The sequence below is a fragment of the Sphaerodactylus townsendi genome, linkage group LG12, assembly GCF_021028975.2.
Source record: "Sphaerodactylus townsendi isolate TG3544 linkage group LG12, MPM_Stown_v2.3, whole genome shotgun sequence".
Classification (NCBI taxonomy): domain Eukaryota; kingdom Metazoa; phylum Chordata; class Lepidosauria; order Squamata; family Sphaerodactylidae; genus Sphaerodactylus; species Sphaerodactylus townsendi.
The window spans coordinates 14,394,374-14,420,804 of NC_059436.1; the positions used below are offsets into that span (position 1 = coordinate 14,394,374).

General features: G+C 44.4%; 1 protein-coding gene across 5 annotated transcripts in view; it reads left to right on the forward strand.

The window, feature by feature from the left end:
- Positions 1-26,431, forward strand: part of PRDM10 (PR/SET domain 10) — a 77,811-nt gene that overhangs the window by 31,268 nt on the left and 20,112 nt on the right. For 4 of the 5 annotated variants that reach the window (XM_048512778.1, XM_048512776.1, XM_048512774.1 and 1 more), the window contains 7 exons: positions 9,397-9,640; positions 11,348-11,589; positions 13,656-13,859; positions 17,400-17,472; positions 18,734-18,851; positions 20,278-20,407; positions 20,690-20,920. In XM_048512778.1, coding sequence (XP_048368735.1) covers positions 9,397-9,640; positions 11,348-11,589; positions 13,656-13,859; positions 17,400-17,472; positions 18,734-18,851; positions 20,278-20,407; positions 20,690-20,920 — 1,242 coding nt within the window. The remainder of the gene's footprint in view (positions 1-9,396; positions 9,641-11,347; positions 11,590-13,655; positions 13,860-17,399; positions 17,473-18,733; positions 18,852-20,277; positions 20,408-20,689; positions 20,921-26,431) is intronic. The other variant, XM_048512777.1, reaches the window with a different exon arrangement.

Below are 26,431 nucleotides of genomic sequence, written 5' to 3' on the forward strand. Positions count from 1 at the left end.
TTGTCATTGCCTGCCTCTTTGTAGAGGCCTTGGACTTCCTGGTGATCACCCATCCAGGCTAACCCTGGTCAGATTCTGAGCTCTGATGAGATCAGCTAGCTTGGACCATCCAAATCAGAGCAACATGCACTGAGCACCTGTACAAAAGATGGGAACACATCAAAAATAAGAAGGGGGGCATTTGTGGGAAACCCCCCCCCCCTTTATAACAAGGACAAAGCGGAGCAAGGGAAAGTTTGCAAAGAAATCAGCTTTATCAAGGCAAAGACAACTCCAAAGATTTTAAAAGCATGCTAAGCAGATCTGTGTTCATTGAGCAGAAATAAGAAGACTGCAGCGTGACAGAGTTTATTGAGACAAATATCAGGAAGGATTGCTTCAAATTTGAATCTGCTTTGACTGAAATACTAAAAAGGCAAACAAAAGAACCGGAAGAACGAAACAACAACCTGAAAACTGTGATTGATGTTTTTCAAGAAGAAAAGTGAAAACAAAAAGCCATGTGAATTATTAGTGACCTCTGCCTGCTGTGTTATGGTTGAAAAGGTTTGTGTATTTAGAAGTTTTAGGTATTGTTATAAGTTTATGGGAAATATTTCAAAAAGGTGAGAAACACATATTGTTGAAAAACACTAAGGCTGCATTCAGATATCTGATTAACTGTGGTGGTCCATGATATATGAATGCAGGAGCACAACTGAAACAGATCTTGTTTTCCCCCAACAAGCCAGGATTGGGCTGAGCACAGCAGTGGAGTATTTGGGTTTCCTTTCCGAAAGGCTCAGCTTCAATCCCTGGTATCTCCATCCAAGAAGGATCAGGTAGTGGGGCAACGTGAAAGACCTCTATCTGAGGCCTTGGAGAGCAGACAAGAAGCATAACTTAGGTCCCTTCCACACATACAGAATAATGCACTTTCAGTCCTCTTTCACAATTGTTTGCCAAGTGGATTTTGCTATTCTGCACAGTAAAATCCAGCTGCAAAGTGCATTGAAACTGGATTGAAAGTACATTATTCTGCATGTGCGGAAGGGGCCATTGGCAAGCCCATGGTTTGAGAATATAAGACAGTGGTGGCGAACCTATGGCACGGGCCCTCTCTGTGGGCACACGTGCACAGAGTTCGTCTCGTGGGGGGGGGGGGCGGAAAATCACCCCCCCCCCACACACACACACACATCTAGGCTGGCCTGGGCTTCTGGGAACGCCGTGTAGGTAACCCTGTTAAGTGCTATTAAACCCCACTGATTTTCATGGGAAGAACTTAAGCGCAATCCTTTACCAGGGAGTAAGCTCGGTTGCTGGCAATGGGGCTTGCTTCTAAACTCTTCTGGGGTCGTGATTCACCCGTTGGAAGCGTTGCATGATTGCTTCAAAGCAAAGCCACCGACTACCACCAAGCTTACTCCCAAATAATGCGCGTTTTTTCTAAACTAAAACCTCAGCATTCAGGTTAAATTGCCGTGTTGGCACTTTGCGATAAATAAGTGGGTTTTGGGTTGAAATTTGGGCACTTGGTCTCAAAAAGGTTCGCCATCGCTGATATAAGACAATATTGTAGGTTCACTTGCATTCTTTCAGTAGAAGAATTGCAGCACAATCCTATACATCTTTCCCCAAGAAGCAACTGCTTCTTGATAAACATGCGTAGGATTGCACCTCAAGTCTATTTTAGGGGCACACTAGCATTCATACATCATGGGTAGCAAAAGTTAGCCTTAGACAACCATTCCTTCATCATTGTAATCTCTGTGCAGTCTCGCATGAGTCTCACTTGATGAATGATGGTTACCGGTAAGTGCCACACTGTTTTCTTCATGCTCCACGTGAGGAGGAAAGAGAGCAGCCAGGTGTGTAGAAATGCCCAGCACAAGTTGGGTTCATACACATTTTTATTTAACCCCATGGTTTATTTCTCTGAACTTCCTTGCTTTTTCTTTACTTGCATCTGTCCGTTCACCCCAATGGGGACCCAAAGCTGTTTTCATCATTATCCTCTCCTCTCTGTTTTATCCTCACAACAACTCTGCGAGGTAGGTTAGGCAGAGAGTGTGTGACTGTCCCAAGGTCACCCAGCAAGCTTTCATGGCACAAGTGGGCATCTGATCCTGGATTTCCCAGATTCTACTCCAACAGTTTAACCATGACACCACGCTGGCTCTCAGAGAGAAACAAAGGCAAGCAGTAACTCTTATTGCAAATGCAATTAATATGCTCTAAATTTTAGCCTTTGTATACATTAATGTATACCTTTCCCACCTGTTTCTCCTTCTTGATAAGCAATTACTCCCAGGTCCCCTACTTATAAATTAAAAAACGAATTCAAGATCAACAGTATTACACTTAGAATAAAAAGGGGTGAATGAAAGTCAAATGCAAAAACAAATTTCACAGGGCTGAGCTTGTTGTCAGCAGTATTTCTATAATAATACCAATAGTGCACACAGTGCTTTGTGAAACAGCATAAGCAGAAGAACGATCTCTGCCTGTCCCCAGCACACCCGGACCTTGTAAAAAAAACCAATATAATGTGGAACCTTAATAAGAAGGGAGAGCCAAGGCTGCCTAAGCATAGAAATCAATACGATTCGTCAGCTGAAAACTGTCCCTTCAAAGTGTGGGAAAATGTGAGTTGGAGTCCATGATGGCAGTCCTCAAAGAATAAGAATATGATGGCATTTTTGTGACATTGAGGAGGAGGAGGAGGAGGAGAAGATGAAGAAGAAGAAGAAGAAGAAGAAGAAGAAGAAGAAGAAGAGTTGGATTTATATCCCCCATTTCTCTCCTGTAAGGAGACTCAAGGTGGCTTACAAACTTCTTTCTATTTCCCCCTCACAACAAACATCCTGTGTGGTAGATGGGGCTGAAAGAGCTCAGAAGAACTGTGACTAGCCCAAGGTCCCTCAGCTGACGTGTGTTGGAGTGCACAGGCCAATCTGAATTCCGCAGATAAGCCTCCACAGCTCAAGCGTCAGAGCGGGGAAATCAAACCCAGTTCCTCCAGATTAGTGTGCACCTGCTCTCAACCACTATGCGACTAGTTCTACTCTGGAATGGTATGGATTAAGGGTGGCCAGTAATGTGCAAAGGCTAACTTTGCAGCCCACTCTGCCCACTGGTCCCTTTTCATTAGGTCTCAATAAACAAATGCACTTTATTTTTGCCTATCTCAAATATGCTGTTCCTGCAGTAAAGCTGCGTTTTGGCCTCAAACCCAAATCCACCTGTTTGCACTGCAAGCAAAGTATATTTCAGGCAAGTGCGCCATACATACATTGGTACTAAGAAACCAAACACCCACATGCCAGTGTGGCATCTTGATATCCCTAGCCCACTTAACAAAAACTAAGCCTGGACATAATTACCATTGATAAACCAGATATATCCAGGAAAGCTTTCCTGTCTGTGGGTGATTATAATTTTATTAGAACAGCTGCCGTCTCTGCAGGTGTTCCAAAAATCCTCTTCCTCTGAGACATCCCCAAACCGCTATAGCTGCTAAAATAATAAGCAAGGTCCCTGTTGCTTTTAGAAAGACCTCTGGAATCTTAGCTGTTCCAAAGCCTTTGTGTGCTTTTCTCTTTATTGCTTCTGACATCTGTAAGGGGGACAAACAAGAGCACGCAAGGAGTGCCTTTTTTTCTTGGATGCAGAAGGTGTTCTGATACCCTGCAGTGGTGAATTTTGTACTCATTCTTCTCTGCCAGCAAGCATGGAGTTTTGCAATTTGCTAATAATTCTTTTGCGGGTGTCTGTCTGGGGGTAAGGGGAAAGCAATCTGTTCCTTCTTGCTTAGCTTTTCTTTGGCTGTGAACACCTTATTCCTTACAGCCTTTTAGAATGAGTTTAAAGCTATCGCAGAGACTGGACAGGTAAATAAAATTTGACAGGGGGAAGAACAAAGACATTCCAAAGTGTTCTGGACTTGCTTGTGTGAAATGCTAAATGTGTCCTTTGCAGTAAGTTTCCAGCTGTTAAGCAGTGAGAGTAGCTTTCCTCTAGGATGAAGGTTGGCATCTTTTTAGACTAAATTTGACATCTTTGTTTATATTTTAATTCACATCTCACTTTGGGTGGATTCTAATTTGAAGAACCGGGTTTGATTCTCCTCTCACCACCTCAGAGGCTTATCTGGTGAACCAGATGTGTTTCTGCACTCCTGCATTCCTGCTTGGTGACCTTGGGCTAGTCACAGTTCTTCTAATCTGGAGAACCGGGTTTGATCCCACTCCTCTGAGTGGCAGAGGCTTCTCTGGTGAACCAGATGTGTTTCTGCACTCCTGCATTCCTGCTTGGTGACCTTGGGCTAGTCACAGTTCTTCTGAACTCTCTCAGCCCCACCTACCTCACAAGGTGTCTGTTGTGGGGAGAGGAAGGGAGAGAAGCTTGTCAGTCACCTTGAGTCTCCTTACAGGAGAGAAAGGTGAGGTATAAATCCAAAATCATCATCATCATCATCATCATCATCATCATCTTCTTCTTCTTCTTCTTCTTCTTCTTCTTCTTCTTCTTCTTCTTCTTCTTCTTCTTCTTCTTCTTCTTCTTCTAATATTGTTTTCCCCTCCTCCACTTACTCCCCGCCCAACAACAACCTTATGAAGGTAGGTTGGGCTGAGAGTCTGTGATAGGATGACAGTCTCCTGGTGGGCTTCCATGATACAACAGAAACTTTGAGCATAGCTATCCCCAGGTCCTAGTCTGACATTCTAACCAATATGCCACTCCATCCTTCATTTTAGGCCAAATCAGACTTAATGAGGGGTATTATGTCTCCCCAATGTAGGAGTTGTGGGGGAGGAACGTTTGGGTATGTTGGTCTTGGAGGTAGGGTACTGAGGTGAAGTTGTTTCTAGCCAAGTCTTCCCTTTTCTCAAAGGGCCCTCTTACATGCCAGGGGTAGAGGATCGAAGGTTGTGATTCACATATAAGTATTTGTGGATTTACAAGAGCACACAGGCAGCTCCAATATATTTGTATGGCAGAAAGAAAAGCAACCTCAGTTTTTCAAATGGAACAGGAAGCTCGTGTCCCAGTATGACATCACGGAGCTTCATTTTAATAATGACTGAGATTCCATCTCTATTCATTCAAACACCTTTCGGGGTCTATGTTTTAAAACATCTCATGCAAGGCCAGGCATGCAGCACTCATTGCAGCCATGTAAATCTGACTGTCACTGCACTCAAAAGAGTGTCTGTGGGTTGTAGATCCCTGATCTTGTGCTTGTTGCTCAGAGTGTGAATTCCAAGGCTTTCCTGCGCTCCGCAGCACTGCTGCATCAATTCAGCAACTGCCTGTGGAGCCGGGCATCATTTTGCCTTTCAGCACTTCCTTCATTTCAGCCTCCCCGCTGACAATGATTCACAAGGCAGGGGACGGGAAGATTCATGACAGTTACCTGCAGTATTCCATTATTTCAGGGGAGATGGGTAATTTCCTTGATTTGTATTCTATTACAGTCAAGGAGGGGAGAAGAGGTGGCATGATATAGCCTGCTCTTGTCAGATCTCAGATGCTAAGCAGTGCCGGTGCTTGGATGGGAGACCATCGAAGAAGACTCTGCCGAAGAAGGCAACAGCCATTCACCTCTGCTTCTCCACTGCCTTGAGAGCCTATTACTGGAGTTATCGTAATAAGTCAGCGGTGACTTGACAGCACTACACACACACACACAGAGAGAGAGAGAGAGAGAGAGAGAGAGAGAGAGTCAACGAGAGTGAGTACCAACCAATGGTACGCTCTGATGTAATTTCAGATAATTGTAATGGTCTTGGCAAGTAGTTTTCAAACTTCAGTAACCTCGTCAGCTAAGGAACGTCTGTTGTGGAACTCCTCTTTGCAGAAGATTCTGGGACATATTCTAAGGCTGCACAATCAGATCACATGGAGTGTTTCTCAGCCTTGTCATTATTCTCTGCAAAGTTTAATATGCATTGGAACATACTGGCCCTCTCCTGTGGCTGTTCATCCCAGAGAAAGACCTGCAATGGTGCACAAACTGACTTTCAAGGAACTAGTCATAAGAACATATGATTGATATGTTTATTCGGGAGTCTTTGGTGAGGTATCTCAACCAACTATCCAGATTTTTTAAAAGATGCAGGTTGTACATAGAAGAAGAGTTTGGATTTATACCCCACCTTTCTCTCCTGTAAGGAGACTCAAGGTGACTTACAAGCTCCTTTCCCTTCCTTTCCCCACAACAGACACCTTGTGAGGTAGGTGGGGCTGAGAGAGTTCAGAAGAACTGTGACTAGCCCAAAGTCACCCAGCAGGAGTGTAGGAATGCAGAAACACATCTGGTTCACCAGATAAGCCTCTGCCACTCAGGTGGAGGAGTGGGGAATAAAAACCGGTTCTCCAGATTAGAATCCATCTGCTCTTAACCATTACACCACATTGGCTCTAGTTGTGGCCAGTGATGTCTATGGATCCCCTTGAGCCCTTATATAAAACCTAGCTAAAGATTCATACTTCAAGATTACTTTTTGATGATATTTTTTGAGAACTATCTTAAGGCAGGGTTTTTCCCCCCTTGTTATACTGACTTCTGCCTCATCTGCTGTGCTCTAAGGACATTTAACTCTTCTCTGTGTCAAGAATAAAATGCAGTGTTCTTTAAAATTAGAGCACCCGTTGCCCTATGGTGATTATGTGGTTGCCTTTTGTTATTAGGGTTTTAGGCTTTAATTAGCTTGTTCCTTGCTGAACCCTGTGTTTGCAGTGCATTGAGTATTGTTTTCCCTCGCTTTCATGGAGTGAGAAAATTATAGGCTGGATCATTTTCAGGGCACATGTTAATGTCAAACTAATTAAAGCAGAAAATGGAGACCCAGGGTGGCAACTTGACGTTGGAAGAAGAAAGGGGGGGGGGGTGAGCTGCCAAGTGTCTTTCTGAGGATTTGAAGGCTCGACGTTTTTGTGCCTCTTGGCGTAGAACTCCTTTTATTAATAATTTCGGTAGTAGGTTTGCGGTGTTAAATATTTTCACAAGACTTAATCACGGGCGAGCCACTATATGTTCTCACTTAGATGGGAGAACCAAAAAGGAGCGGGAAACGCTTGTCTACGGCCACCCTTACAACTTGTGTTGTGGGAGGCTCCTTCTGCCATTGGAGCATCTGCTAGCGGAACTGATCTACCAGAGCCAGTCTCTTGAGCGCACGGCTGAGCTCTCCAGACACAAATTTGACAACAGTTAACTGACCTTCCTGGTTATCTTTATCATAGAGAGTCTGATGTACAAGCTTAGTGGGGTGGCGGAAAGGGCCATCAAGACTCATGGTGACCCCGTAGGGTTTTCAAGGCACGAGATGTTCAAAGGGAGTTTGCTATTGCCTGCCTCTGTGAGGGCTGAGAGAGTTCTGAGAGAACTGACTAGCCCAAGGTCACCCAGCAGGGTTCGGGCGGAAGAGTGGGGAATCAAACCCGGTTCTTCAGGTCAGAGTCCATTGTTCTGGCTCAGGGCCTGTGACAAATAGTAAGGGTGATAAGGGGCTGGGGAATTTTCCCTTCCACCCCACTCACTGGTCACTCTCATTGGTCTTCCTTCTCAATTGTGTTGTGTTTGTATGTTTTTATCAATTTGTATAAATGTTTCACATGTTGTTTTAATGTTTCGATGCTCGCTGCCTTGAGGACCCTATTTGGGTGGAAAGGCAGCATAGACATGTTTTAAATAAATAAAATACTGTCCTCCTCCTCCCATATCACAACTATTTACTTGGTGGCTTTCCAGATCGTGGGTGGAAAGTTGCTGCCCAAGAGAACCCCGGAGCCACACTTACCTGGAGATCCAGGGCAGGGATGAGGCCGAGAAGGCAGCAGGGCTGCCGATGGGGGCCTTAAAGGGGAAGGAAGGGGCAGAGGGAGGAAAGGAGGAAGAGCTCCACCCCAGGAGCAGGACTTGGAATGGAAGCGTGGGAAATTTAACACAGTTTTGCACATCATGGGGAGGGGGCAACAGCCCTAACCCCCGCAATGTGGGAGGGAGGATTATACTGCCCCCTTCCAAGATATCAAGGGTGTGTGTATGTGAACCAGTTCGCCTATGTCTTTTTGATCACCCTCCCCTTAACAGACTTCCAGTAATTCTCAGTATTGCAAGAGCAATGAGTGTACTCAGTCCTAATCAGGCAATTTTAAAGGAGAGGGATTTTTAAATTGACAAAGTGAGACTTTTCTGCCTACAGAAATCCCAGCCAGACTGCAGGTAGACCTTTGGATTGCCTTCATGATAAACACTCACTCATGATGTCTGGCATTAGAGGAAACCTGAGAGACCCATAAGGAATTTTAGAGGGGAAAAAAACAATTGGGAAATTTCTCCTTATCATTCCCCAAACCTCCTCGCCCAGGTTTCTGTAAATCCAAGGGGGAAGCAGGCTAATTTTCCCATCTCATTTTGCCTGCCCACCCCCTTAATGGACTTTTAATTGCTCTCAATATTTCGTGCCTACCAGAGCATGCTCTGGCCTTAACATGTCGTTTTGAGAGTCTCTCTCTGTTAATCTGCAAAGTCATATTTTGCTGCATATCAGGGAAGACCCTTGAGTATAAAGCCACCCCACCCCCCCACCCACCCCACACACAACGTATATTCACACACCTTAGCCAGGGTTGTATTGTCTTTGTGATTGCACAAGTCACCGGCTGTGATGTTAGATCTAGCAAGTAGTATTTTCACAGATATGCCTCTGCGCCTTCCTGCCAAGTTTCACACATGGTATGGCTAGTAAAGCAGATGTGATGCAAGCTGAACACCCTGGGCTTAGATTTTCAAGAGCCAAAACCAGCAGTGCCCTCAACACTCCATGTCCACAACAGTGGGAGAGGCTTCAGGATCCTCCTCTGTGTCTTCACTTCCACTGCACACCCTTCGGCCCAGCCTTCAATGGGATAGCACTGGAGTATTGCTTTCCATGGTCGGTGGAGGATGCGGGCAAGCAAAGGGATCTGTGGAAGGAGTGAGAGGCATGATAGTTACCTGCGTTCCTGTTGCCTTGGAAGCAAAAATATAATTACATGGCAGTTAAGAAGTTTACAAATGTATTTTTTAAAAAAAATGCCTCAGACTACCTACCTAATTGATCTAATTAATCAAGCTCAGCTTCCATTCTGCCTTGAATTGAGACTTTTTCACTTTCAGAGTTAGTGAGAATGGGCTTTAGTTGACATTGCTTGTCTTGTAATGTAAAACAGCAGTCTGGGAAGAGCTTGCTGGGGGGGCCAGAAATACTGTATGAATAGACTGGTCGTTTGACTGCAGATTTAGATGCAAGCTTAAGGGGGAAGGGAATTTCCTTGCAGCTGGTACATTGCCTAGGGTAGGAAGGAGCCCTGTTCTTTCCTGACTGGCTCTCATGAATAATGGCATTTTTAAAAATCTTGTCTTAGGTGTCGATACCTGTGCATAACCAGGTGTTGCCTCCTATGGAGGCCGTGGATGATGCTACTCCTCTAGAATCTTTGCAGAACCCAATGGATAGCATGGAAACAAAAGAGGAAAATGATGCAGATGAGGAAGATGATGAGGACGAGGAGGACGAGGAAGAAGATGAGGAAGAGGATGAGGGGGAAGATACAGACATGGATGAATGGGACCCTGATCCACCACGCCCCTTTGACCCAAACGACCTGTGTAAGCCAACCTGGAAGTGCTTTGGGCTTGTCTCCCTTCTGTGGGTTTACTTCTGCAACTGTGGCTTCAACTACGTTGCAAGGATTCTTAGTTAATTGCCCGTTTTGCATCAATAGTTTATGCAGGAGTGTAAACAGGGACAACAGAAATGTTGTGTGGAAGTTTTCTGTGTGCTTTCCTCTGTCAGCCACCGTTTCCCCCGCCTTTTCTCCTTTCTGTGCCATCAGAGGGCTTTTAAAAATTTTTTTAATTGTTATTGCGCTACAACAAGCACCATTTTTTTTAAAAAATAATAATTAAAAAACTCCAAACTCTCTGGTGCTAGGTTGAGGAAAATGGTAGCTGTGCGGGACTTCCAAGAGGAAAAGGATGCTTCTGTGGGCAGGATCTTTGAAAATATGTACAATTATTTGCTTGGACTGCACTTTTTCTAAAAAGATCAGAGGAAAACTGGTTTGGGAAAGAGCATGCTGGACAGGGAAGGAACAACTGGCACACAATTAGACCACACTGTCAAAGCAAGTGAAAAACCTGTGTGTGGAGTTAGCCTGGGTGAATGAATCCAAACCCCTTTTATGTTTTAATGGGGCATATCTGTTTTCTGGACTGAATTCTGCAATTGGCCGGGGTCCATCAGTGCTTGTAACTAGAAAATAAAAATTGAGACAGATGAAGGGGAGTCTTGAAACCGCACCACAGAGCCAAAGGAATGGGCAGAGAGCAGAGACAGCCGGTCGTTCGTAGGAACTCAGCCCAGCTGTGCCGGGATAACAGCGCACAGGATCCAGCACAGAACAATCGGTGCTGGCATAAGGAGAAATTTTGTCTTCACCACCCAGCTGCATTGCTCCTTTTGCTTACCAGCATGGCATTGATGTTGCAGTTAATAGCAGGGAGGGATCCATACAGGGAAGTGCAAGAAGATTGAGCAGCACAGATTCCACACCACTCCAAGTCAAGCAGCAGGGCCATGGGAAGACCACAGCTAGGGTCGCCAGTCTCCAGGTGGTGACTGGAGATTACAACTGATCTCAAGGTGACAGAGATCTGTTCACCTGGAGAAAATGGCTCCTTTGGGAGATGGACTCTATGGCACTGGTGGCGAACCTTTGGCACTCCAGATGTTATGGACTACAATTCCCATCAGCCTGGGTTGATGGGAATTGTAGTCCATAACATCTGGAGTGCCAAAGGTTCGCCACCACGGCTCTATAGCATTGAAATCCCTCCCCTTCCCAAACCCCACCCTCCTCACATTCCACCCCCAAATTCTCAAGGTGTTTCCCAGCCTAGAGCTGGCAATCCTGTGGAAGCGGGGGCTGAACACCTAGTTATCCAAACTTTCTGGTTTTCCCAGGTTGCTTTAGTCACAGTGGGGAAAAAGACTTTTACCTGCAGTGCATCTCTTTCCCCCCCAGCTTAAAACAGACTAAGGGGAATGCTAGTTTTGATTGTGGGAACAGAACTGGAGTTAACCCCTAACCTAACCATATCCATATTGAATCTCTTTCAGTTGTTTTGAGGCTAAATTGTACCATGGATCCTTATGGCTCAAACTATATGTTAAAAACTCATAAAAACTCTGAACACTTGGGCACCAGTAGCAAATATTTGACTCAGAGTGACTATGTACTTTGCTTCTCCTTTGTATTAATAAATGCGAGGTAGTGTAATTTACTTACATCCTTTCTCAACTGTGCATTGCAGGGTGCGAAGAGTGTAATAACGCCCATCCCTCTGTTTGCCCCAAGCACGGACCTCTGCACCCAATCCCAAACCGACCAGTATTAACAAGAGCAAGAGCCAGCCTTCCCTTGGTCCTTTACATAGACAGATTCCTGGGAGGAGTGTTCTCCAAACGACGCATTCCCAAGCGCACACAGTTTGGCCCTGTGGAAGGACCTCTGGTCAGGCAGTCGGAGTTGAAGGACTGCTACATCCATTTAAAGGTACTGGTGTGTCATCTGTTTGCTGTGCTGTCTGCATGGTTGGAAACCCATGTGGAATCAAACCACATTTCACAGGTGGAAAAGCTGGTGGAGGGTACAGCCCACTGGCTCTCACTTCAGAACTTTTGGAAACCACCATTCTGGTGTATTTACAGGCAACCTGGAAGGCTAAAATTTGACAAACATTTCAGATCAAGGCACAAAGTTTACTAGAAAAGCCTGTGAGGAAGGCATTTGTAATTTCCAAGCTAGAAATGGGGGAAGGAGGGAAAGTGGTGGGCCCACCAGTGGTTATGGTGCTTCCATACCGTTCACAAAAGGGAGGTATGACTAAAATAGTCTGAGAAGTCTGAAAAGGAGACCTTTAAACCTAGGGTGAGTAGATGACCTCATAGGAGAGACCAGCACTGCAGCACAGAGCAAATCAAGCAGTGCCTGGGATAGAGTGTTGGATACAGAATCCCACTGTCTCTTCAAGCTTAGCTTTGGAGGAAGACACCTGTAGCCGAAAAACATTAATCTCTGCTGGCAGAATGCATTCTGCTGTGCAGATCGTTGGTGGTGTTGAGGTTTTTGGGTAGGTTGAGTTTCAGTTGCAAACTTGCCTAGTTTGACTCCTTCTCCTCCATCAGTTGGTCTGGGCCCAAGTTGACCGGAGCTCCTTTTTACTCTCCCTGCTACCAACGCTTGTTGCTCCCTCCTCTCGCCCAAATTTAACTAGTGAGTGTTGTTATGTGGAGGGGTTGTGGTTCAAGAATGGTAAAAATCACAAAGTATTTTTTTAATTTTATTTATTTATTTCTTAGTTTTTTATACTGCCCTATCCCCAAGGGGCTCTGGGCAGTTTACAACATAAAATCCAACACACTATTAACAAGGAGCAAACAATAAAAAGAGATTACATAGGCTCCAACAATTTAAATTAATAAAATAAGTAATAAAATCCCATTTAAAACATCAGCAATACAATACAATACAATACAATAAAAGGTGCCCAATAAAAAAGTACATTTTTCTTGGGTTCAGATGTCCTTGGGAGGGACTCTCTCTCTCTCTCTCTCTCTCTCTCTCTCTCTCTCTCTCTCACACACACACACACACACACACACACACACACACACACATCCAATGGGATGTGAGGGGACTGTTTTGCAAAGCGAGTTTGGAAAAAACGAGTGTGTTTTTACAGTATACGTAGCAAATGTCCATCTCTCTTCTGAAGTGTACTGCATGAGACAGTCACAACAAATGCACAGCTGTAGATGCTTCAAGTATATTCAACCCTTGCTAGCTCATTTCCATGACACAGCATGTGAGGCAATCCTTGTTTCCAGTCACTTAGCCCAGGCCAGGTCATGATTCACTCCAAAAGAAACAGTGTCAGACCTATCAACAAACCTCTGTTTCGAAAGCCTCCCTCTCTGATATTTTTGGTTGATTTTCAGAATGTATGGTATTTATTCATTCACAAAATTTGTATGACACCTCTCTGTTTAATGAGGGTCATCAAAGTAGTTCACAATCAGCAATGTCCCAAGGGGTATTTGGTGCCCTAGATTAATTATGGCTGCGCCACTCCCCCATTCAGTACAGAGAAAAGTGAGAATCGTCCTGCTGAGCTTTTATTGATGGGACAAGTCATATTTTCTCCAGGCTGTTGGCAGCCTTAGGCTAGACAGGCAGTCATCTGACTCAGTAAAGTGCAGAACTCCTTCCACTCAGTTTAGGCTTTTTGGTGCCCTGAAGTCTTCTGCCGTAGGGCAATTGCTTAGCTTTACCTGGTAGTCAGACTGGCCCTGCTGACTGCTGAAACAAGACATGATAAAAACAATTCATGAAGATACTTAAAACCAAAAATAAAATACACATTACAATCACATAAAACATTGATTAAAACATAGGGTGGGAAAGAGAGATCGTATAGAGAACGCCAGACACCGCCCTGCCCCCCGCCCTCAAGAAAACCTTCACTTTCTGGCTAAAAACAGTGACTGAAGATAGTGATAAAAGCTGTTTCTTTCTTTGTGGATCCTGTTTGCATTTTTTTTTTACAAATTTTGCCCCAGGTGTCTCTTGAGAAGGGTGACCGAAAAGATTGGGACCTACAGGAGGATCTCTGGTTTGAGCTGTCCAGCGAGGCTCTTTGCAACTGGATGATGTTTGTGCGACCAGCCCAGAATCATCTGGAACAGAATCTCGTAGCCTACCAATACGGCCATCATATTTATTTCACGACCATTAAAAACGTTGAGCCTAAACAAGAACTCAAGGTAGGGAGTGACCTGCATTATGCGGCATTTTCAGCAGAGAAGAAGTAGGAGGAATTGATTTTTTGTTTTACTGGACACCCCAGCTTTGAACCTGTCTCTAACACCTTTCTATTTGGCTGAAATGTCGGGTGGTGTTAGAGACAGGTTCAAAGCTGGGGAACAGGTGCAAGGTGCAGGTGACAACTCTGTTATCATGTAAAGACCCTACATGTTTCGCTGTATACAAATCATCAAGGGGATCAGAGTTCTTTTTGCCAAACCTTTCCAAATCAATTGAGCAATTGGTGGTATTTCCAGCAGGAGGCTTGTCGGTTTGTTTACACATGGGAGAAAAGACCTGCGTGTATATCAGGGGTCCCCAAACTACAGCCCGGGGGCCAAATGTGGCCCCCTGAAGGCATTTATCCGGCCCGCCAGGCATGGCGGCGATGGCTCCATTCATGTGCAGTGGAGGCTCGAGGGAGAGGAGGAACCGGCCCCAACGGGTGTTGATTGCAGTTACATGATGGCACCCCCAAATCTCCATGAATTTTCTGACCCAGAGTTGGAAACCTTACATGTGGCAACGCCTGCTCCGCCCTTCCCTCTCAGCTACTCCATGTGTTGCTCTCAGGCTTTCTGTTCCGCCTCACTCCCATTGGCATCAGCCAGGCTGGCGAATCGCTTGCTGGCTGCTAGGGAGGAAAGAACCCAGGAAGATACCTGATCCTGGGTTAGATGGAATGCTTCATTGGGAAAGTTCTGCTTTTTTTTTTTTTTACAGGGGAAGGTATTCCACAGCCTCCCCAACAATATTTGGAGCCCACCCTGTACTTGACATACTTTGGTTACTGTTCTAAAAATAGACCGTGACAGAAAGGCTGAAAGGTGAAATCAAACATTTTACAATCATTTGTGCATAGGAATTTGTTCATAGTTTTTTTTAGTCTGGCCCCCCAACAGTCTGAGGGACAGTGAACTGGCCCCCTGTTTAAAAAGTTTGGGGACCCCTGGTGTATATACTTTCCCTGCACAAAGGCTCTGTGATTTTGAGCCTGCAGTCACATGTAATACTGCAGTTACATGTAATACATGTAAGCCAACATACTCACGCCAGCCCCCCCTCCAGCCTTGTTGATTCCAGTACATCATGCCAGGTGTCAAGGGGTTAGAGTCTTTTACCGCATCACCACCTGGTTGCTACCTGTTGAGAATGCTGTGATAGCATCTAATGAACACTCACTGCAGAGGCCTGTCACTCATAAATGTGAGGGATTGTGTCTGTTTTTATATGACAGCGAGCTTGAGCGTATCTAGGGCTACTATATCATCTAAAAGCTTCAGTGCATTGACAGGAGCCAGTTTTAAACTGATTAAAACTGTCTCCTGTCAATTAATATACTGAAGCTTTAGATGGTTAATATGCATAAGACTGCAGTAGTACCGGGAGTTAAGAGCACATTTTTCTTGTCACAGACTATTTTAGTTCTGGTTCAAAGCTCCCTCAAAACAATGCTTTTCTCATACTTATGACTTGTAAACCTGGATCAGTTCTGAGCTAACAATGGAACCATGGTTTTAATTATACCAGTGTAGGCATGTAACATAAAAAACAGTAGGAAACAGTGGGAAGTGAGAGATAATCAGCCCAAAGAGGCTCTGAGGAGGAAATGGGGAGAATAGGGTTTCTACATCTTTCCTGGTAAACGCCAGGAGAGCGGGGGGGGGGGGGGGGGGACAAGGGGTGGTGCCCGGAATGCACATGCGATGACATCACTTAAGGTGTGATGTGGAAGCACCAGTATCACACCAGGGGGATACTGTCGCATTTACCCCCAAACCTCTCTGGTTTCCATAGTTTTTTGGGGAGTGATAGAATGTTCCCTGGTATGATGCTGCTGCTCCTGCATTGCACCAGAAGTGACATCATCGCACACATGACCTGAACACTCCTCCCCCTTTTGGCCAGCTGCTTCTGCCTGCCAATCAGGTAAATGTTGGCAGGCAGCAGAAGGAATTGGCAGGCACCTGGGAACCTTTGTGCAGGACCACATATTTGCTAGGAGGGATATGGATTTTTATGCTTTTCCTGTAATCACTATGACATCAGCCCCAGGCTGTTTCCTGATTAAGTGTCTGTATGCCACCCTGAGGGCTTGTTTATACAGTCACAATTCCCAGGGCTTTTGTTCCATCTACACAAACAAGGAATTCCCAGGTGTATTGATCACACCAGTATGCTGATAATATAAAATCATTTTCAGACCACCCTGGAACTGTGTGATGTCCATCCACCAAAAATAGAAACCCTCATGTTGTTCACCTGGTGCTGGGATGGAAAGAAAGGCAGGTTAGGAGCTCTCAGTCTCACCTGTGGTTAAAAACTCTCAATGCATTTCAATCACCAACTTACTCCGTGAAAATGTAACCAGATCAGAGGTTTGGTGTAAACAAAACCCTATGAGTATTACACATCTCTGGTTAAAAAAAGCTTGAGATCAGTGTGCACCAAAGCAGCTTATTTATAACTTCCTTGGCGGCATTTAGCTCTACCTGCCCGTGACTATGAGTGGCTCTTCCCTGTGTTCCCGAGGCTTTGTTGACTAATGAGGTGCCATTTCCTTCAATCAGTATACCTTTGAGGTTTGAAACCTGCTCGTGCCTGTAATATTCTGACTTTCCTGTGATTGGTGATTCCAATCATCGGGGAGATATTTTTATCCCATGCTAAAAACAAATCAAGTGGAGCGTAGAAGGTACAGTTGGGGAAAATTAGCTTTTAATTTTCAGCAATTCAGCTTGAGAAGCGGAGGGAGAAGTGGAAGCCGGTGGCAGGGAGAGGAATGAAATTTCCCTTCCTCGCAGGAGGCCCTCTTGTTCGTTCTGAATTGTTTTCTTTGAGGCTTTGTGAAAGGGTGAAATCTTAGACCCAAGGGAGTGTCACATTCTGCTATGCAATATGCACATGGCATGTTGAAAAATGCTTTCTTTGGCAAGGCAATGAATGCATGGAGGATTGGAAGTGCCAATCAAGCCTCTGGTCCATGCTTCCTCTTCGAGGATCTGCCATTGCAGTGTGTAAAATCAGAGAAAGGAATTCCCATGGAGCAGGCTCTGAAGAATATTGCTGGTGTGATGCTCTTTAAAAGCTTCTTGGCACTTGCACCTCAATTTGTTCTTGTCGGTTGTAAAGACACATGTACTTAAATTAATCCCCTTTCCTTTCATGTCAGTGTTAACCATATATGAAATATGCACTAACATTCTGGCAATTACAGGCTTTGAAGGGAGCCCGTGTGGGGTAGGGGACAGGATGTCTCCGTAGATCAGAGAGACTGTTCTTGGAACCTCACCTGTGCTCTTCCTGGTGACTTTTAACCAATGTTTCTCTTTCCACCTGACCTACCACAAAGTTTTCTTTTGATGGTCAGATAGGACAACATGCCCTGAACTCCTTGGAAGAAAGGCAGGGTGTACATATGATAGGTAAATAATATTCTCATTCGCTGTTTGGAGTCTCTGACATATTTCCTTTTTAAATTCTGTGCATATCTGCTGCAGGTGTGGTATGCCGCTTCATATGCCGCATATGTGAATCAGAAGATCCATGATATATCTGAGGAGGAAAGGAAAGGTATTTCCTTTTTACTTTTCCAAATAAATGTTTTTAAAATATTTTTCCCCTTATAACCCATAGAAGCAGACATAATTTTGCATGCCCAGTCCTGGTTGAACCCAAATAGGAATTTTATCCATGTTAGGGCCATATGGTCACACTCATTGTTGCAAAAAACATGTATGCCCAATTAGCTCTTTCCACTAGCCCATTTTGTTTTTTCTTGATGCACCTGGTAATAACTATTGCCAGCAAATGTGACCTTCATGTGGACCTGGGGTATGACTGAAAGGGACGATGTACCAGAGCTTAAGCATTGGTGGGGGGTAGAGGAATTCTTTACTAGGGCTTACAGAGAGCAGGCTTGGTCTGTGAACCCGTAACACCTATTTATTGTATCTCAGAAATTCTCTTCTGACTAGTGGGTAACCTGGGATGGTTCTTGGGTGGGTGAGGAAAATCTCGAGTCCCCACTCCCTCTGTGCCTCTTGCTCTTGGCTTCCTGGCATTGCTTGGCCTATTTATCTTCTGTGATTCACTGTGGCACAGAATTTGCATGACTTGTTTGTAAAAATCATACAGGTGTATAGTTTTCTATCCAGTCCTCATGGCAGTCTTGTCTAAATACAGTCTCTGGCACATATCGTCTATTCACTTCCGAGTACTTCAGAAGAGACTTTGGAAGACTGCTTCCCATATCTAACAAAGCTGTGGTAATCAGGGATAAATACCTCAGATGCATTCTTCTCTTAGGTTCCATTTCTGTTTCCCTGTGAATATGTTCCTTCTGCCTCTTAGCAATCCATTCATTTACGCTGAGCCCAAAATGCTGTGTTGTACAAAACCCAGAATATAGGATGCTGAGGAAAACATGCAGATTAAGTGAGTTTATGCAAAAGAAATGCAGAATTTGAATTAGAACAATCACAGTTCTCAACTAGCAAAGCATTGTCCAGAGGCCAGTATTCCAAGTAGGTTGGTTGGCTGGGAAGGGGGGGAGATCTGAAAGTGTGTAGATACAGTACAAGATCTTACGTGCCTTCTTCTCTGAATGTTTTCCTTCGTCTTTGCCCTTCTAAAACTGATGCATGTTATAGGAGTGCAAAATGTAGACAATAAGCAAAAAGATTTGTGAGCAATGTCCCTTAGTCACCCAAATCTCCACTACAGAAATATAGCCCAATGAAAGTATGGGAGGAAAATGTTCAGCAGAAACCTGAAAATCATAATAGGTGGTATCTGAAGTTCTGTTATTGGTTGGTCTAACTCGAAAATGCAGTTCTCCGAGAACAAGAGAAAAACTGGCCGTGCTACGAGTGCAACCGACGGTTTATGAGCTCCGAACAGCTCCAGCAACACCTCAACTCCCATGACGAAAAGCTGGATTTCTTCAGCAGGTATTTAGCAATGCACAAAAGCTGAGCTTTCCAGAGGTGCCTGCCACCCACTGCAAGCACAGAGCAGGCTGCGTTAGTGCCCCCTGGGAGAAGGGACAGTACTGCTATATTCTAGATTTACAAGGGTCTAGGGGAGCTGCAGACAGCCAAGAGTTTTTAGAGCCAGTTTTCTGTTGGGGGCAGTTTGTTGGGTGATGGCTGACTCCCGCCTGGCCCTGATATTTGGCTATACAGGCATTTCTGTGCTTTAGAACAGAGGTTCCCAACCTTTTACCACTTGTGTACCCCTTGGCAGCCCATTTCTCTAAAACTGTACTCCTATATTAGCAAATTATGTACTTTTTCCCCACATACCCCCAAAAGCTTTAACGCATACCGCTAGGGGTACACGTACTCCAGTTCGGGAAGCATTACTTTAAACTTTTCTTTCTTGATCATGATGCTCTTTTGACTTATCTGCCTTTCAGTGTTGAGTGGTCAGTGGCTAGCAAATAACAGTACTGTGATTCCGTGCCTCCTGGCTGGACATCTTCCTCTTGCTTGAGATCATGTAGTTGCTCAGAAGCTGGTACATTACATTGCAGCTTCCTTCTGTGTTGGGAAAACTGTGTGGGAAAGATAGATGCCCACCTCCTTTTCACAAGAAATCCTGGCAGATAAGACCTAAGAGAGGTGTTCTGGGGCTTATTGCCTCAAAAGAGACCAAGGGAGCACCTTGGGATTGGGCAGGTTAACGACTGAGCAATGTAGTATGTGTTTTTGATGGGGCGGGCATTCCTGCTATATGCCTTGACATGTTTACTACCATGTCAGCAACCAGGACAATGTTCCAGAGGCAGGGACAAATGAGAGAGCATTTGAGAATAACACAAGCATCTGTCTGGTCACTGTAGGAAACCCAATGCTGGACTAGGCACGCCTTTCATTCAGCCTTTTTCCCATATTTGTTTTACTACAATACTGACTGCCAATAGAGTCCTGTTGTTTCCTACTAAGCTGTTTACAGGTTTTTATAGCTTAGGCTCCACTAAATAGACTGTAGTGGTTGGGCATTTGAAAAGACTAAGGTCCCTTCTGCACATGCAGAATAATGCACTTTCAATCCACTTTCAATGCACTTTGCAGCTGGATTTTACTGAGCGGAATAGCAAAATTCACTTTCAAACAGTGGATTGAAAATGCATTATTCTGCATGTGCGGAAGGAACCTGAGAGAAAATTACATAAAATGTGCATTTCTCTGATAGTATGTCTTTATACATTTTGTTTTTTTAAAGCACTGGCCAAATCTTAACAAATAAAACTTTTACTCCCCTCTCACTCCCCATAGCATGTTTTGTGTAAAAATAAAATTTAAAAAGAAGAAAAGACTGAGAGCATAATACATCCTTTTTCTGTAAGCCAACATTCTGTACTTTTTTTTTCAGGGCACGAGGCAGAGGTCGTGGGCGAGGAAAGCGAAGGTTTGGACCAGGCAGGCGACCAGGTCGTCCTCCCAAATTCATTCGCTTGGAAGTCACCAGTGAAAATGGAGGGAAATGTGCAGAAGGGACACAGGTATACTTGGATGGGAGCATCTGAAGGAGAACAGAGTAGCTTCCACTGCGTTGCTTTTATGTTGTCTGTGAACTACAAATGTGCAAAGAGCAGGACAGGAACTCAGTGGGACAAAGAGGGAAAGTCTTACAGAGTCTCTCCCTCCTTTCTCCTGGTGAGGGTACCCTCCAGCCATTGTAACAAGCACAATAATTTAAAAACTTAGAAGTGCATCTTTCACTTGCTAACCTGCTGTAGTAGTACAATAAATGGGGGAGTTAACTGGTGCCTCTCTGTCGGGAGTTTCAGGATTTGCTGCATTTCTCCAGCAAGGGGCAGTTTGAGGAGACGGGACAAACCTCACTGAATGGTCTAGACCAACCAGAACAGACACCTGCCCCACCGGAAACCCCATCAGCACTGGACCCACAGCCCGAGAGCCATCCGTTGCAGCTCCAGCCGCATGAACCAACTGTGGTGCCTACCCAGAGCACCATCACCGAAGACGACATGCGACGAGCAAAGCGTATCCGGGTAAGTGAAGAACACGGCAACCGGTTGGGGATTTGTCCGCTTGGCTCTGGGTTATCAGTCAGCCTGGTCACCACTTTTACTCGCCCTGTTCTATGACTTGCAGACGTTAACCAGGCAAAACTCTTCCCACACCGGTGCCCTGAAACAGATGGCCCTTCTTGTTAATCACTGAAAGTTGGGCTGACATCTCAAGGCACAGGAACAGGACTGGTTGAAAAGTTAATAACCATTTGTCGCTGAATTAGGCTAACCTTTCACTGTGTACCACAATTCCCTGTTTAGAGAAGAGTCTGAAACCTTGCACAGGCTAACCATGGTAAAATAAAATGCTCTAAATCAGCATGTTGGGCACTGTCTACAAGACCAAGCGCGAAGTAACTGTTCCCCCTTCTTTTTCAACATCAAATTCAAAACCAATCTGATGGCAGACTATCTGAGTATACTCCAAGAGCCCAAGCTTAGATGGATATACACAAGGGCTCGTTGTAATTCCTTCCCTTGTTCTGTACTCCAAGGGAGGTTTCTTAAAACTGACTCGCAAGAGCGGCCCCCACTGTACTATAGTGGTGCAATCCATGGAACATATAATGCTTAACTGCCCCAAATATGAAGAAGCTAGGACCAGGCTTTTGACTCTTCTTCCTGCTAAGTTTAAGGAATACTCTGTTGCTGGGAAGGTTGCATTCCTACTAAACAACTCTTCTTCTGTGATTTTAAATTCTGTAGATAGGTTCCTTTTAGAAACTTTGGAATAATACCTGTGGTGGTTTTATGTATGGAACATCTGTCTGGATAATGCTGGTTGTTATATTGGTTTTATGCCTAATAAAGGTTTTATGTATGTATGTTGGGCACTGACCATGGAATTTGAATTTCACTGGTGCCAAATTGGCAAAGTATTGCCTCGGTGTAGAATACACCGGTGTAGAATACACACAGCCACACCTCCGATGCTCTGCTGCTTATCTTTTTCGAGACTGATTTGCCTGATAGTTACTGTTGACCTTTTACCTTCCACTGGTAACAGTTTTAAAAACTTCTTGCCTGACATTTCAGGTTGAGGACATCTTGCTCCTTGCGTCACAGAAAACAGGGCTTCTCGCAAAGAGTTTGTCACCTCTTTGCTCGATTTTGCCTGCCAGTTCCTGCTGGCCTTTTTCCCTTCAATTGGTGTCAGTCTACATGGCTGACATGGCATTTCAGGCTGAGTGCATCCCGGGGCTGTAAAAAGACAGGCAGGCCTTGCACAGAGAGTGTGGTGCCTCTTGACATGCCGGAGGGGGACCGCTGTCCAAGTGGAATTGATTTGAGTCATGGTGCTTGATGATTCTTTCCTGGAAACCTCGTCCGTCCAGGCTGGCAGACAGGAGAATTCCAGGAAGCCAGTTGAGGTGGTGTGGATTAATGACTTGTTCAGGGCTTCATCTCTCTGTGTTTGTGTGTTTTAGATCTATCTGCTGCAGGGATCCTTGCCAAGGAGGCACTGTGATCCTGGGTGGGCACCTTCTCCCCTATATCATATATTGTCTTTAATGATGAAATTCTTTCTCAGGGCAACAGACTTCCCCTCTTTTCTTGTGAGCTTAAAAGCTGTGTTGAGCTTTCTGCATTTGAACAACAAAGATTTGAACCCGTGCCTTTTGGCAGCTGCCTGCTTCTCGGAGAATGATTCTAACCAGTAATCCTCCATTCAGCTAGTGATCAGTTTATGTAGCTTGAAATCAGCTGCCTGTGTTCATTTGCAGTGTTAGAAGACATTTTTTAAAAGAAGTCTGTGGTTCCCCTTAAGAGGGAGACTGAGCAAAGTTTAAATTAATTACACCAGAATAAATTCAGGGCCACTAAAGAGGTCACTCCACAGACGCTATGGCATAACTGACAGGCAAACTTGACACAGTTCCCACTGACTCCCATTGGATGAGGGATTTTTCACCTTCTCCGATGCAGAAGCAGCAGCATAGATCAAATTGCACTTAATGATATAATTTGTGCTTCAAGAATCTTCTCACATATGAAAATCTATTTAAAAATCATCCACTTGCTTGCATGGGAAGGTTTGAAAACATGGTGGAACAGGCTGAGACGAGAACTGACTTTAAACGCCTCTTGTAAAAGAATATATTTGCCTTCAGCTTGAAATGCATGGTTAAACTGAACATACTGTGAGAAGTACTTCAGTATTCAAGACTGGGTAATATTTTATATCAATCGCCTTATGTGAGAAAGTCCTGCAAGGCTTTCATTGGAGGCACCTTGACTGGGACTGCTGCTTATGCATTTGGCATTTCGACACTGCTGGGCCATCTCACCTTTGCTATAAGGATTTGCATTGTCTCCTGTATGACTCTAGACTCAGTCCATGTACCTCTGGATCCTGTACTTTACTGTCTTCTGGATGCAACACCCTGTAGTCTGACTGATCAAGAATTGTGGCCAGATTTCAAAGAGCCGAACATGCAGTTCCGTGCACCCAAAGCCTCTCGAAGAGCAGCTTCTCGTGCCACAGGGCAAAAAAACTTTGAAGCTGAGCAAAGACTTAGAATCTGTTTGCGCTGTGGGACTGGGATCTCATGTTCTGTGAAACATATGCTTAGGCTCAGGTGCAGGGGAATTCTTAGGCAAACATGAGAGGTTAAATTATTTTCTTCAGTTAATTTCATTCATTTAAATATTACCTTTTTATTTGAGTAGCGTCTCATACCCTTTATCAGATGTGTTCTCCCAGCAACTGCATGAAAGCAGTCATTCTTACTCCCAGAGCTGAAGTAGGAACTCATCTTAAGTCCTCTTCAAATATACTTTGCAATAAGGTTAGCGTTGCCAACTCCCACTTGGGAAATACCTGGAGGTTTGAGGGTGGGGCCTGGGGAAGGTGAGGTTTGGGGAAGAGTGAGTCCTCAGCAGTGCATCATACGATAGAGTCCACCCTTTTCTCCAGGGCAACTTATCTCTCCAGGAGACCAGCCTTTTCTTCTAGTGGACCTAGGATTTGAACTGGAGCGTCTATAATCCTCAACCCATTCTATGTATATTTAAGGCATAGGAAACACTACTTGCCTCCAGGTAGCCCCAATCTCAGGTCCTAAACATTCAGGAACTTGCGAACACCTGTGTGAATGCAGGGTACTTTTTTTATTCTGTTACCAGCAGTAGAGAAACCCCAAAAAATATTAAGGGGGGGGGGGTATCACAGCTATGCTTGCTGTTCTGTGCAGATTTCATCATCATTTAACAGGTTGGTGGGTTTCCTGAAGGGAAAACTAAAGCCCCAATCCCAGGGTTTCTATTAGTATGGCGTTAAGCCTTCGTCCCTCACAGCGACTGGCAAGGCTAATTTCAGAAAGCTAAAGTGCTTCCGTAAGGAAGCTGTCTACTGCTTGATGTATAGGGATGTGGGGTGCATACTAATAACTTAGTTAAATACAATTGTTCCCCCTGTCTAGCCCTGGGATTTGGTTTTGTTTTTCTGGGTTGAACGGATTGGGATTAATATTTAATGTCTAAGAAGTGGAGTGGAAAACAGACAATGGTTAATAATAGAAGAGAGATTGCATTCCAAGATTGCAAATTTTCTTCAGTGTTTTTTTCCCACTCTGCAGGGGTGTACAGAGTCCTGCTGCCTTTTCAATCTTCTGCCGGGCTGGTGTCTTATAATTGGCGATCTCATGTAGAAAAACACAGAAATGGCTCCCATGCCAGCTCCCCGCCAACATCAAAATTCTTCTTTAATTACTGGAACTCACAGGACACTTGGCAAGAAGGCTGCAGAGCCAGCTGTGAGCTGTTGCTACTGCAGCCAAAACAGAGATTAAGAAATGACTCTTCTGAATGGATTAATCTGGAAGGATGGAGGAAGCATTTGTTGAATATTTTAGCATAGCTTGAGTTGTAAGTCAGTGTGAAGACACATGGAACAATTGGAGGCGGTGAAGTTGATTTTAATAGCATTTTACTTTCCTGGAAACTGTTTCTAGCAGTTCTGGAGCCAGCCTGGGGAAAACAACACAGGTGTGCATGTTTGGGGCATGTTTCAGGCTGCATCTGAGACTTATTCTACCTCTGAAAAGAAATGAAGTCCTCATTGTGTTATTACTGTGATGGGGGGGGGGTCTATTGGGTAGTGTATGTGACTTTGTGAACTCACTTGTCCCCCCCCCCCACCCCCCAATCTCCAAGCAGTAAGACATATCTTTGTGAAATATACTTGTCTGGCTTTGCTGTATGTAAGGCAAAAGGTTAATATAGTGGTAGAAAGTGCATTTAAGTCACAGCCAGCTTACAGTGACACTGTAGGGTTTTCAAGGCAAGAGATAAACAGAGGTGGTTTGGCAAGGCTGTCTCCACATAGCGGGCTTCCTTGATACTCTCCCGTCTAAGTACTAGCCAGGGTTGACCCTGCTTAGCTTTCAAGATCTAACAAGATAAGGCTAGTCTGGGCCATCCAGGTCAAGGTGAAGGATGAAATATGGATGTGTAAATACATGTGCTTCTCTTTTTTAAAAAATCTGACAGAGCTACTTACTTACCCCCTGCAGAATTGCCCCACAAGAGAGGTGCATTATTCTCTTCAGTGATATAGTGAACATCTAGTAGCCATTCTGAAAGAAGAAATCAGCTTTCTGTAACTGCCTCAAAGCTGACCTTTTTGCTTAAGGCTAGTTAACCATATTTCAAAGCTGGATGGGATGGTAGAAACCAAAAAAGTTTAGAGTAAAACACTTTAACATCCGTCTTTTACCCTATGGGTGTGTAGGGAGGATCCTGATTTTTTTCTACTCTGAGCGAACAAGAAAAATGTTTTATTCATCGGGTGTTTAATCTTGGTTAAGTGTGTTTGAGTACAGAACCAGTAGGGGTCGGTTGTTCAATTCTTATTGCTCTATATGTAGAGTGTGACCTTGGATGTGTATCCTAGTTATACATACAGAAAAGAAAAAAGGTAGATTTTTGTACTAATTCACAATAAAATTCCCTTCCTGTTTAATGGCTGTAGGCCACACCTGTGTGTAGTTTTGCATATGTTATCTAGTGTTCTTACAGCCCCAATTCTGGACCCAGTGCAACAGAATCTGCCCTTAATTGTATAATCATTACAGATTTGCGTAGCGTGCATTTGTAATTATAACAAGGTTGCCAACTCAGAGTGGTGAAATTCCTGGAGATTTAGGGATGGAATCTGGGAGGGGCAAGGTTTGAAAAGGGGAAGATCTTGTCAAGAAATTAATGCAATAACCCTTCTGGGCAGGAAAGCTCTATGTGTGCATAGATCTACCCTGCTCAGGTAAGAGCTACCACGTCCACAGCAAATTGCTGGATCAAGGCAAAAGTCTGTCCAAATGCATCTTGAAGCAAGAGAATTACTTGGAGTCTTTTCCTGCCTCTGCCACTGATTACATTTTGTGTCCTTCGGAAATTCCATTATTTTTCCTCCTGTGTGCTGCAGAGAGTCATATACCTAGCTAAGGCTGTTATGAACTTTCCGCTATATTGGCCAGCGTGCCTTCAGCCAAG